Source organism: Athene noctua, chromosome 4 (assembly GCF_965140245.1).
Source record: "Athene noctua chromosome 4, bAthNoc1.hap1.1, whole genome shotgun sequence".
NCBI lineage: Eukaryota > Metazoa > Chordata > Aves > Strigiformes > Strigidae > Athene > Athene noctua.
In genome coordinates this window covers 10,808,603-10,821,928 of record NC_134040.1, presented here as the reverse complement: position 1 = coordinate 10,821,928, position 13,326 = coordinate 10,808,603, and the positions used below count along the sequence as shown (strand labels likewise).

General features: G+C 36.6%; 1 protein-coding gene across 2 annotated transcripts in view; it reads right to left on the bottom strand.

The window, feature by feature from the left end:
* Window positions 1-13,326, bottom strand: part of HTT (huntingtin) — an 88,360-nt gene that overhangs the window by 36,924 nt on the left and 38,110 nt on the right. For both annotated transcript variants that reach the window (XM_074904432.1, XM_074904433.1), the window contains 13 exons: window positions 12,987-13,114; window positions 12,164-12,274; window positions 11,517-11,594; window positions 10,634-10,857; window positions 10,004-10,082; window positions 9,708-9,869; window positions 8,652-8,707; window positions 7,738-7,886; window positions 6,955-7,091; window positions 4,787-4,903; window positions 2,877-2,999; window positions 2,098-2,336; window positions 671-813 (listed from right to left, as the gene is read on the bottom strand). In XM_074904432.1, the coding sequence (XP_074760533.1) occupies window positions 671-813; window positions 2,098-2,336; window positions 2,877-2,999; window positions 4,787-4,903; window positions 6,955-7,091; window positions 7,738-7,886; window positions 8,652-8,707; window positions 9,708-9,869; window positions 10,004-10,082; window positions 10,634-10,857; window positions 11,517-11,594; window positions 12,164-12,274; window positions 12,987-13,114 (1,746 nt within the window). The remainder of the gene's footprint in view (window positions 1-670; window positions 814-2,097; window positions 2,337-2,876; window positions 3,000-4,786; window positions 4,904-6,954; window positions 7,092-7,737; window positions 7,887-8,651; window positions 8,708-9,707; window positions 9,870-10,003; window positions 10,083-10,633; window positions 10,858-11,516; window positions 11,595-12,163; window positions 12,275-12,986; window positions 13,115-13,326) is intronic.

Sequence of the window (13,326 nt, the reverse complement as noted above, 5' to 3'; positions counted from 1 at the left end):
AGCCACTATTAGGAAAAATAAGACTATGGAATCAGGCTAAGGACTAAGGAATTACCAAAGGGCCAGAGACTGAGTCTAGCAGAAGATACCCAAGACAGAATTCCCAAACCTGAAGAAAGGAGCTCAAGACCAGCTAGCTGGAACAGTACTACCCTTCCTGATTTTCTGGTTTTGGTTTTTGGATGTTTGGGGTGTTTTGTGGGTTGTTTTTTTTTGTTTGGGTTTTTTGTTTTTATTAATTATGACAAATAAGAGGATCCTTATGAAAGGAACCTATCTTGTCATGAGTCTGAACCAGTGGTCTCTAACTCAGTATTTTAACCCTGGACATAGCTACCATCCTCCAAACTGAGAAAAACCATGAGCAATACAGCCACAAATTTGGAAAGCTTTGCACTTTTGAACTCAAAAATTTTAGACAGTTAACAGTAGAGATGAAAAGTCACTAGTTATATTTTGTTCCACACAGACAGAATAAATGTGAAAAACATGCCCTGCATGCACAAGCACAAAGTTTGGGAGGTTCTTTATACTGAGTAGGACAGAATGTCTTCAGCACCTTCAGGTGCTAAAGGATCTCAGTAGTTCAGTGCATTCAACAGCTGTCTGAGAACTGAAAAACCACCCTGGCACTGCATGCTACAGCACAAAGCAATGTTTAAAGTATTACCTGATTTGAAGATATGTATTAAGCACATAAGCAGCGTGCCCAGCTCCTGGCAGTAGAAAGTATGTTGCTGCTCATTCATGTCCACTTTCAACTGTTTCGTAACAATATCTTCCAATAGAATGCCAACCAGTTGTAATAAAAACCTTGAAAAACCATGTATACAATCAACAGAAAAACTATCAATGCAATATCTTTCAGAATACGATGAGGTTTGCCCATGGAACTCAGTAAGTTTGAAAAATAAAATATGAAGTCCTTGACCATTCATTCCTAAATAGAATGCTAAGGTAAATGCTACAGAACAGGTTGACCCAGAACAAATATGATGCTACAGGTATGAAGAAATTATCACAAGCACTTCAATAATTATATATTGGAACTGAGTTAGCTACTCATCAGCTGAAGTCGTGATAGCATGCATATACCAGCCCACCTCACTTACACAGCAAATATTCAAAATGCTATGGTGTCTTTATAGTGATTTGCAATGAGCTAAGAAACACACCATGACAGTTATAACAGCTCAGCTGAGGAGTAACTCAGCAAGTGACAGTAATCCAGCTGTTTGCAGCTTCATCTATTCATACTCTACCACACAGGTTCCATATAAAACCTCTGGCCAGAGAAAAAATAAAAGACCAAGGTAAACACCAAAAACGGCATTTGAGGAAAGCCATCCTTGCTCCTGGCCATAATGGTCCCTCAACTCGCTTCTGTTGAACATAAGGTCATGTAAAGGGAGCCCAGAAGCCCTTTTTCCCCCTCTCACCCTCACAGTGAGTTGATAGAAATAAAATGCTGCTTCTTATCAATCTGTGAGTAAAAGGTTCTTATTTTTTTAAACAAATTCCAACCACATTAAAACATAATGCCTTAATGACAAACATTATGTCAACATAATACCACTGCCATCTCTCCATGCTTCTTTTGCCTGAAGTTTGTCACTCTCTGAGGACATCACCATGGGAAGTTAACTAGACAAAACCAGCTCTTTAAAAACGAGATATAAAGAGCAGGACTAACTTAATACATTTAAATCCATCTGCTATGAAGATTCTAGTACAGCACCCAGGCTTCTACTAACGGGGAATGGCTCATCCTTCAGTCCCCACACAGGGAGGAAGGAAAGGGATAACCAGTTAAGTTTTTGAACCTGATTTTAATAAATCGAGTATTTACCTATCTTAACAAATCCATTAGGTCCTTCACTTGTCTAGACAAGAAGTATCAGAACAGTCCAACATCCCTATTACAAACTGCTCATCTCTTCCCTTCTACTGTCGATCTCATTATTCCTTTCTCCACGCACATTCCTCTCATATCAAATTAACAGACTTAATTTCTATTAGATAAAAGTTTTGCACAATATATGTCTGATTTCTCAGAAATCTTAATCTTTCCCTTAAGTTATTCAAAAGACAACATACCTAGAAAACGTCTCTTCAGGCAGATACTTAGCCTGTTTAAGCTCAGCACGATCCTCTGGTGTGGATATGTTATTTTCTCCATGTCTCAGTCTGTTAATTGCTTGACATGAAATCAAATATGGTGAGAAGGAAAGCTCTTGTATACGGGATAAAACAATGTCTTCTGTTGACTGTGAGATCAGAACTCTAAGGATAGCTAAAATTCCAGAAATCCATAGCTGGACAGTGCTCACTGATGCCTAACACAAACACAAAAAAAATGCAGAAGATTGAATACTTCTGAAGTTAAACAACACAACATAGGAATATATAAAAAAAATTTAACATTTTCATTAACTGTTGTACAAAATCAGACACTTTTGAAAATGGAGCAAGCAGGAAATAACTTCTATGTTCAGGTCTTCCCAAAATGCTATTCTTATGGTAACTGTCAAGCTTAGATTCATCCTGTTAAACGATCTCTCAACTATAAAAACGGTACTAATACTTAAGAAAAATGCCATTTACCTATTAAACTGCATTCTAGAATTTACTATAACAGTATGTTTCTTTACATTCCTGATCCTCAAATTACAAAATGAATATAAGTAATCCATAAGCAGCATGTTCCTATATAAAGTGCTCCCAGCTGATAAATATTATTAGTTCCAGCCAATTCTTCCCTAAAATCTGCTACAAGTATTTTAACACCACATTGCAAATTAAGAAGGAGAAACACATGCTCTTTTGTTTTGCATGAAAAACACCAGATTCTCTCTTCTCTGGAAACAATTGCTTACCATTGTTTTAGGAGTAACAAACATACTCCTTAAAAGCATGTCCACAGGGCGGAGGGATGAAGGAGCCAAAATTTCAAACAGAGTATTCAATACTCCCAGAGCATCATGAGAGTCTATATGCATCTGTAAAAGAAAAACACAAACCTAATTTGTCACTAAGCACTAAAGGTAACTGCAGCACAAAATGTTTCAAACATTTCTGTTACAACCTGCACGTAATAAAACTGTCCTTAACAGTACACAGTTCAAAGCAACCAAAAGCTATGAAAGGTAAACTGAAGTTTCATTGCAGGCCTTCCTACACAGGAGTTTTGAGATAAAAATCTACAACAGAAAATCCAATATACATACTACGTATGTTTTATTAGGAAAAATATGCCATATTCAGAATGAGACCAAAAGACCAACGTCATAAAATTCAAAAACTTTTCTCCTCCCTGCACATCCTACCAGGTATATTTACAGAGCAATGCTAGTCGTGAATAAACTTAAGCAGAAAAATCCTAATCATCAGAAAAGTGAACATCTACAATGGTATTACACTGCAGCAACAGAGGTAGGACACCTTCCTTGATCAGTTTTTTAGATAAATTGTAAAACAATCAACTGCAAAAAGCAAAGGACCGGATTTGAAATCTAGATAACCCTGTCTCACCTAAATAATTTGATATTGAGCATGTGCAGAGATTCATACAAAACAAAGGCAATTTCTATTTGCCACCACTGTAGCTTTGCTCCAAAACTGTTGTCTGAACCACAGTAACCATACCCCAAACCATGAGATCTTCTCATGGGAGTGGAGATCTGCCATCATGGAGTAAAGAACATTAAGGACACAATTTCACTAGTTTTACTTTTAATCCTTGAAGCAAGTGTTTCTAATTCCAGGAAAGCTGTATCAAAGACAAGTCCTCTGTCGGTTAGGGAGCAGCACTGGGGCAGGGAGGGGAATCTCTGTCCTAGAAGGAGTCTTCTTCCCAGATACAAAGGGCCTACTCTCCATCCCCTGTGTGCAGTCCAGTGAAAGAGATATGCACACACTGGAAGGAATCCAGCAGAAAGTCATACAGATGGCTAGGCTTGGAGCATCTGCTGTACAAGAGGCAGCTGAGATTATTCAGCCTGGAGAAGGCCCAAGGGGGGACCTTTATCAGTGTGTACAAGTATCTGACCAGAGGAAGTGAGGGAAGGAGATGACACAAGTACAGAAACAAGAGCCAGAATCTTTTCAGTGGTATCCAGAATGAAAGGCAATAAGCACAAGCTGAAGTACAGGAAATTCCATTTAAATACAATTTTTATTTATTTGTTTTCCACCTGTGAGGATGCTCAGGCACTGGAAGAGGTTGCCCAGAGAGGCTATGGAGGCTCCATCGTTGGAGACTGTCAAAACTGGACTGGACATGGTCCTAAGTAACCTGCTCCAGTAGACCCTGCTTTGAGGGGAAGACAGTATCTAGAGGTCCATTTCAGCCTCAACTATTCCATGACTCTGATTTATTACAGCAGTTTCAGACTATGTCTCTTCATTCTCCTCACTAAAAAAAATGCAACTAGACACACCGCAGTTACAAAAAAATAATTCTGACATTCTACAAATATGAGAGAATCTTCACACCATTTAATAAGTGCTCTGATATAATCATGTATGTAAGAGAAGCAGAATAAGCACCATCTGGAAACAGTCTCAAAGATACTGCCCATACGTCACACATTTCAGTATGACTGTCGTCACTTCAAAGACTTAGTTCACCCTACAGTAATTGTTTTTCCAGATATGACGACACTTTTAAGAAAATCTGTCTTTACATAAAAAACCAAAACCACCCCACAACACTCAAAGCCATTTTGGTACATACATTCTAACAATTATTTTAGATGACTATAGATTAAAACAATTGTTTAACAACCTGTTGTTTTGCAAGCATTGGGAGAATAATATCAGCTATTTGCCGGGACAATCTTTTCCATTTGTCTTCATTTTCCTTATGACACTGTTGCAATACTAAGATGAACATTTCTAGCACCTGAAGAAAAATACAAAAGAATGCAAGTAAACACCCACACTAGCAGGAAACATTCAAGTAATACCGTAGTGGGAAAAATATTTACTGTCCATTCACCTGCTATAAAGTAAAAGGAAAAGAAAACCCACATGAGAAATCATATAATAGTCTTAGAACACCATTTTCAGGTTAAAAGCTTGTTCTTAATAACGATTTTTTTTTTTTTTTTTTTTTTAAAAAAAGAATTTTACTTTTATAAAATAGGGGGAAAAAAGCTCTCTCAGTCCTTTTAAAGTGACATTTGTCAAAAGACTACTCAAACAACTGAAAAGGGGATAATAAATCTAAATGCTGTATCACATACTCAACAAAAAGGGGAAAAAGGAAAAAGAGCAGTTTCCCACATGTATACTCTTTCTTTACTCTCGCTCAAATAAAGTTTCAATTTGGCCAAGGAAACGGAATAGACATTTTTATGGAGCTCATTCACCTGAAATATGTCACTTCCATATAAAAGTGTATAGGTGAGCATATAAAGGAGCACACCAACAGGAAGGATCACTCTAATAGCTGAATGGTTATTGGTTTGAGGGTTATAGAGACCATACTTTCAAGGACAGACAGACCAAAGACACAGGAAGCAGGAATGTTAATATATGGACTGGGAAGTGGAACAAAAGAATCTGGTTCACAGAACTGGTTAGACAGACCACTTGTAAAAGAAATTCAAGTAGTTCAAATTCAGAAACGCAGACAATTAAAAAAAGAGAAGAGACCACCAAATTACTTTCTTCCTAAAAAGCTTTCTCGTGGGAGAGACAGGAGCCATTTTGGGCTGAATTACATGAGTTCTGGAGCTCCATGGATGGTGGCTACAGTTGTCACAGAAAAAAGTTAGATGTTGAAGCTCTTGGAGCCTCTGAGATTACAGGGATACCACTGCAGATCATCCATTCCAGCCACAGCCATGGAACAACAGAACTGACCAGGGATTAGTTTATATGTACTGCACCAGCAGAACAGGACAGAGTAAGAACTACAAATAGGATGGCGTGGGAAAAGCAGTGCATGGGAGGTCTTTAATAGGTTAAGTGTGTCAGAAGGGGATCTGCTAGCAATTGCAGTACCTTATATAACACAAAGTTATTCACTATTTCACATCATGTGTCTACAGAGTGTCATTTCATATAGTTGTATTAGTCATTTTATGATTATAAAACTACAAATTCAAAAGAAAATGTGGATACACAAAATTACCCTAATCTGAACATGCAGTTCTAGCAAATTATTTTGACAAGATGTACTGCCTTTTCTTCCAACTATTCTCAGAAAATACATTGCTTACATTAGCATACACTAGAATTGCATTTTCATATGATGAAAGGAAAAGCACATTAAGTTTGTTAAGCACCTGAATAAGCAATAAGATCCCATGTTAATTATGTCACTTCTCTCAAAATTACTTTTATGTTTTTCTTTTAAACAGAGTATATCGAAGAAAGTAATTCTTATACTCCTACAAGTCAGAAACATGTTTTCCAAACCCATGAGGTCTGGGACAAAGTGCTAACAACCATCTAACTACTAGTTTCATTACCTTATTCAAATAATTTGTATTTTTAAACGTTATTGAAGATATTGCTATTGTACAGCAACATGTAAATCATCTCTATGCAGAATGTTTCCTACTTATTCCTGCCCTCTCTTCCACTTTTACCCCCATTCTTTTAAATTTCTTGAATCCTAATTTATTACAACTCTTACGCTAACCTTCAGTTTATTCAATCTGCAACACAACCAAGATCGTGATCCTAACTGGAGATTTTCAGTGCTTTGTTACCTAGGCTTGACAATAAAATCCCTTGGGCGTGTTATTTGACCTGAAGTACTGATTTGTAGTGAAGAACCTTTCCCCTACCCCCAAAAATCTTTGCATACTCTGTCAGGAAAAATCACAGATATTCAAGTTTTGTACAAAAAATCATTAATACTGCCTGAAGCATTTTTAGAAGCCAAAGCAATGTTACCCTTTTATAGACAGTAAACAGGGACACATTGTCCTCCTCTCTTACCTGATGGTACTGAATAAGTCTCAGTAGCATTGACACTACCACCTCCTTTTGTGTTTCCAACTCTTTTCCAGCATCAGCTTTATTTGTTCCTCTTAACACAAAGAGATCATGAACAATGGGTTGCAGAGCTGGTATTGCTGAAATGAGATTTGTTTGTTTTAACATGAGACAAGACACTCTTGAACAGTGTTTTCTTGTTCCAACAGTTCAGCTACTAAAAATAAACTGTGCTTTAGTTTATTAAAGGTTTTACCCATCCCTAAAAAGACCACCAAAACAGACCCCAAACTTATCATGCATAATGATGTCTATGTTTTTACTTCTAGTAGAAAATTTATATTATGGACACATTTGCCCATTCTCATAGAGTTAAACGAGATATTTTTTAGAAAGTATTTCACAGAATAATCACTGGCAAGTATGAGAGAGATGCTTCTACTTAAAGGCTTAAAGGGAATGGGAAGAGGACTATAAATCAAAATCAAGGCCTTTAAAGTACTGCTATGTTGTGAACTTACTACCTAATAAAGTTTCAAATAAAAGCTTTGTTGCTGTTATGTACAGTGCAAAGTATGGGGTAGCAGTGTCAGTAGGGTACAACAAACTTCCTGAAGGAATTAAGTGAGACTCATGTATTAAAAATTTAAAAGCTAGTGAATTCTGGAGCATTGACTATGATTACAGTTTTCTATAGTTTAGTATTCAATACCGGTTTTATTGCTGAACTATTACTATTAGTTCCGGTGCCTTCCCCCCCCCCCCTTTTTTTTTTTTTTTAATTACCATGTGTAACAGCTTTCCTCCCACTGGCCATGATACCATCACACAGCTGAATGATCTTAGGAATTCCAATTATCTGTTTGGAATGATACCTCTCATAGGACAGCAACACCAGGAAAAAAAATATATTAGGAATAATTGCTTCAGACTCCCTGAAAACAAAAAGTTTAAAACATTAAGTTTAAATTGCGTAACTCTGTTCAGTAAAAGTGAATCTTTTTACAGTAAGATTATTTTTCTAACAATGTGTTGTTCTGCTTTCATACAGTATTACTACAATTTCTGTGCCCTGCTCTTTACTCTGGTTTGTTGTTTTTTTTCCCCAAGGGATGTCTTTCAAGTTTTGACCATTATACACTTGCTAATATTATAACATACTACCTAACACACGTGACACACATTGGAGTATTTCTGTAGGAGACTCACCCACCTATCTCTTCACACAAACTGAAGTGTGAGAAAAACCAGAAACAGCTGACAATAAAAATTAAACTGCATTGCTTATGATCTCTAAGATATTATACAAAATGTACCAGGTGATCAGAATACATACTGGTTCACACTGAATCCACAACAGGAAGAAGCTCTCCCTTCAGCAACTGAATCCTAGCAATGAAGTGCTGATTCCTGAAAGCACAGCTTTTGGGGGGGGGGGGTGGGCAGGAATGGGACAGAGGTGACCCAAAGGAATGGCTTTACAACACCAAATGGAGAAACCGAACAATATAACTGAGGATTATTTTTTTGCATGCTACTTCCTGACTTCTTCAGACACACAGTCTACCACTGGAACCAGAGAATAAACAAGCAGATTGCCCAAAAGGTAACTCTTTCATAAGGCAGAAATAACCAGCAAAACTACTCACTACATGATTTGGTATAAGACATTGTTCAAAAGATCTTCGCTAATTTCGTACCTGAACTGTCCTACTTCAATGTATTCAAACTGCTTCAGCACAAATCCAATAAACACCTAAAGAGAGAACAAAGTGTACAACAGATAAAGAGACATTAATTCCCATTTGAAATAATTTTCACAGAGTTATAGAAGTACACGTTTTGGAGAAATTTAAATGAAAGACAGGCACTGAAAATGAGTTATAGTTCATTCTAATATATTATGAAGTGTGCTACAGTTCTAACTCTACAGTTACAGAAGATCCTGAGAATCTTACTGATGTTAGAGTTTATTACAGTTTGCATGAACTTATGCCACATTTATCTATATTATATATAATATAAATATAAAATAATATAAAATATATAATTTTATCTATTTTTTAAGTACAGCTTTCTCTCTCAATCATGTAGCACACACTATTTGAGGCATTACAGTTGAGAAGTTAAGAAACTACCAAAACTCTAACTCTAAACCAAGATAAAATCCAAGGTATTCATGCACTAAAAAGATTTATCTATGAACTTACAGGAAAGTTATGTAATGCAACTCATACTAGTTTATAAACCCCAAAATACTTTAATAAATAAGACATTTGTAAATGAAACACTTTATGTTACAAATTTACTGCTTATATGGACAACCACACAGGCTACTATATTTGCTACTAGATTTCCCCCACCCTTAAAATCAAGTAATGGTTGTCAACCACGATGCTCACTATCAGTCGTATAAAAGTCCATACTCTCAATATAGAGAGAAGATATTTCTATCTGTAAGTGAAACTTTATTTTACAACACTGATTGTACTGTCCACATCCTCTTATACCTGAAGTCAATCTGATGAACTGTTCTTAAGCAGTTGTTGCAGAGCTTAGAATGTATTTCATATGCAATAGAAAACTAGAAACCTGAAGCTCTTTGGGGGTGTGGAACTGAGTCTCAGACCCTCCTTTAAATCTTGTTTTCACCTATAGTACAATGAATGGATTGTTGCAAGTATTTTCTCTATAAATATTATGCCTGCTGGTGAAATCCCTGTATTACAAATTTGCAATAATGGTAAGGTACCAACCTGATCTGAATCCAGAAGACAGTAGTTAACTCGCAGCTGAACCAGTTGAGCAAGCAAGTCTAGAACTTGTCTCTGCAGCTGTACCGATGTTGTTGTAGTATATTGTTTCAATGCTTTTATGACAAGGGGTTCAAATAAACGAATGTGATAGTGAATAGCATTCTGTAATAGAGAGATTTTAAAGTAATCTAACATCTGAACAGGTCTCCGATTATAAAGCTTAATTTGGTTTTGAAGGAAGAAAAAATGTTTTAAATCTAAGGTACAGCTCTTTCAGGAGTACACAGATACAGTACCTTATCAGCACGGTGTTTTGCTGCACTGGTAATGCTAGTTTTCAGCTGTGTAGAAACTTTTTGCAACACATCAAACCACCTGTCATAAAAAAAACAAAAAACACCACACATTAAAAAAATGGAGGAACAAACACACTCTCCTTAGATGCATACTGTTCTACCAATGCCAACTTTTCTTTATCTACTTGACTGTTTAAAGAATCTTAGCGAAACAAAAGAGTAACAGAGAGAACCTACAGTACACTTTGATCAGATGACATCAATTTCTGGACAAAATGATCTAGTAGAAAAACAATTTCTGGTCTTTGCTTAGTCACCCTTCTACCTTTCTTTAAGACTACTGCCTATTTGCTATAATTAGCAAATTAATGAAATAATTTTGAATACAAGGATTTACAACTATCATGCTTTTAAAGAAACTTAGTTTTGATTAGGAAAACACATTAGTGCTAATCAACAGAGTGTTGCATTCAGGATCTCACTACCAAAACTTAAGTCTACAAGAAACAAATAATACGCAATACTGTAATTTCAAGTTACTTAGCTCCCCTGAGATACTTGCATTTATGAAAAACAATAAAAAGAGATTCTAGTTCAAGTTAACATTATACCACAAGGGAAGAAATTTACCCCGAAGCATCATGTTCCTGCTCAGCCTGAACCATGTTCCTTAGACTGGCATCAGCAAGGGCCTGTGTAAAATGTGTGTATGGTGCCATGAAGCAATAATGATAGAGACCAGGTCTCAAATTGGAAGAACCTAGGCGTTGAGCTTTGCCTTGAGCTTTGTTAGGGTTTGAAGACAAGCCATCATACTGAGAAGCCAGATTTGTCCCAAACAATGTTTTCAGTAACTAGAGAAGAAAATTGGAAGGGAAAAATAAGTTAACATTTCAGGAAGAAAACAACACCTGACAACTCATCCTCCCAAAGGACTTAAGAGGAAAGGTCAAAGTGCAAAATGTGAATCATGTAGTCAATACAAGATGACAGAAAAAAGCTGCAAAAAAACCCCAACCAAAAACCAAGCCATGCCTCACCCCAAAATATACGGTTGTTTCTGCAACTGAAGCTAATTCCATAGGACAACTCAAAATAGTCAACTAAAGCTTGCCTCCCACCAAAATTAAGTTCTGATGACTTGAACCCAAATGTTTAACTGGAAGCCTGCAAGAAATTAATCAGCAAGGCAGTTCTTCGCTTTCCAGGTTTCTGATGTAGTTAACTAGCTGCAGAACACAGTAGGGAGGGTAGGAAACAAACTTGTTTTCTGGGTATTAGCTAAAATAGTTCTTTGCACTGGAAGCATTTCAGGAAGAAACTGTATTATTCAGAGGGTAACAAGTTTCAGAACAAGACATGAAAATTAAAGAAAACATACTCTGTTTGCTCCAACTGGGCTATAGTTTCCTCACACTGCTTCCCTTAAAAGAATGGCCAGGCTCAGTATCCAACTGATAACCACAGGACATCAGGATTAACCTTCCAGTAACAGAGAAAATTACCTCCTTACCTGCTGTACACAGACTGTTGCCATTGTTGGTTCTCTGTTGAAGCATGATTTTAGGTATCCCAAAATTTCTTCTACACACTAGAAAACAAGAAAAATAAGTGCACCTAATTGCATGTTTCTTCATTATATAAAGCATTACCATGAAAACCGGATGGTTGGTTTTTTTACTAAGTAAAACTACACTAATTTAATGGAAGTCCTGGAAGTATGTAAAGACATAAAAATGCAAGATCTGCCTTCTAGTCTTAAAATATCACAATGCCTAATACCACAGTTAAGGAGAAAAATATCAAGACACAGGAGATGAAGGAGAGGAGTGTGCCTTCTGACATTCTGTATGTTTAATATGAGCATATTTAAACATACTGATATAATAAGAAAGACTGAAGGAAAACCATTTTGCTGGAAAGAAAAACCTCCACATGAAATTTAAACAGTAAAAAGTTACTCCAGTTCTCAACGGCAGCAATTTAACCCAGAACATCTACTTTAGCACTTTGTTCAACATTGTGGCAGGACAAAGCTTCTAGGACTATTGTCTTTCTCAACAGTACCAATTTTAAAATCAGTGATATGTGCTTTTCCCCAGTAAGGACCACAGATACTGGACAATTTAACTACAAAATAAAAAATAAAAAATATTATACCTTTCCGATGTCTTGAAGAGTAGCAAGTTCCAAGATTTGAGACAGAACATCTAAGGCAGACCGTAAAAAACATCCAAACTTTTCATTACTGTTCTGGAGATCCAAAGTAACCTGGACCCAGAAAGTAAAAAACCATTTTCTTAACAGTTACTTGATGTGGAGGTAAAATTACAGAACAGTAAGTGGGTACTGACACAAAATAATTTTTTTACCTAAAATTTCAGCACAGTTCAATCAACACCACTGACAGCTTAGACTCCCTTATGAATTACTGGAAAAGCAGGACTTCATTTTGACTAAGAAAGAGATCTTCTAGCTTGAGGAAGTTACAGTATCCTGTATGCCCTAGGAAGTGCCTAGGATGTGGACAAGTAATGCAGAAGGGATAATGTATTTCTCAGAATCACAGTAGGTGAAACAAGAATACATCCCATAAGTGTACAAATCAGATCACCAAGCCTCTAGGGAATGCGTCTTCTATTACCTGAACTAGTAAGAAAAAAAATTACTCATCCTGGAATAAACTGCTGAAAGAACAGACACTGGGATCCATTCAACACTGCCAAGCCAGCAAAGATTCATTTGGTACCAGCTTTAGTGACAGCAGAGGAACAAGCAGTAGGGTGACAATGCCTGACAGGGGTTTTTGTTTTGTTGTTTTTATTGGAGGTGGTTGTGATTTTTAAGTGGGGTTTTTTTGTGTGGATAAACTGTTTACACAGGCAAACAAGTGAGTCTCGATACAAGCAGAGCCATGCTTAAAAGAAAGACAAAGTGATTGCACAACCACATTCTAATTCAATCAAACGATATCGTGCAGTACCTTATAATTAGCATGGGTTGCTTTCAAGACATCATATAACTTCAGATATGATGGAAGATGATAAAAGCTTCCTACTGAAGAAGATTTACTTGTTGGCACAGGCCCAGGAGCATCAGTTTGCCTAGTAGCTTAAAAGTATATCACAGATTAGCACAACATACTTTTTCTAGGGTGCTTATGACATACATACTCAATATACCATACTAGAATTAGACAGCATTAATTTCTTCTATCCACATTCATATTTTAAACTCCAAAAACACATGCTGTACAACTAGAAAATGAACTAGCATTCCAGAAAACTAGCCCTCTGAGCTAAGAGAAATTAGCCCAGAAGGCT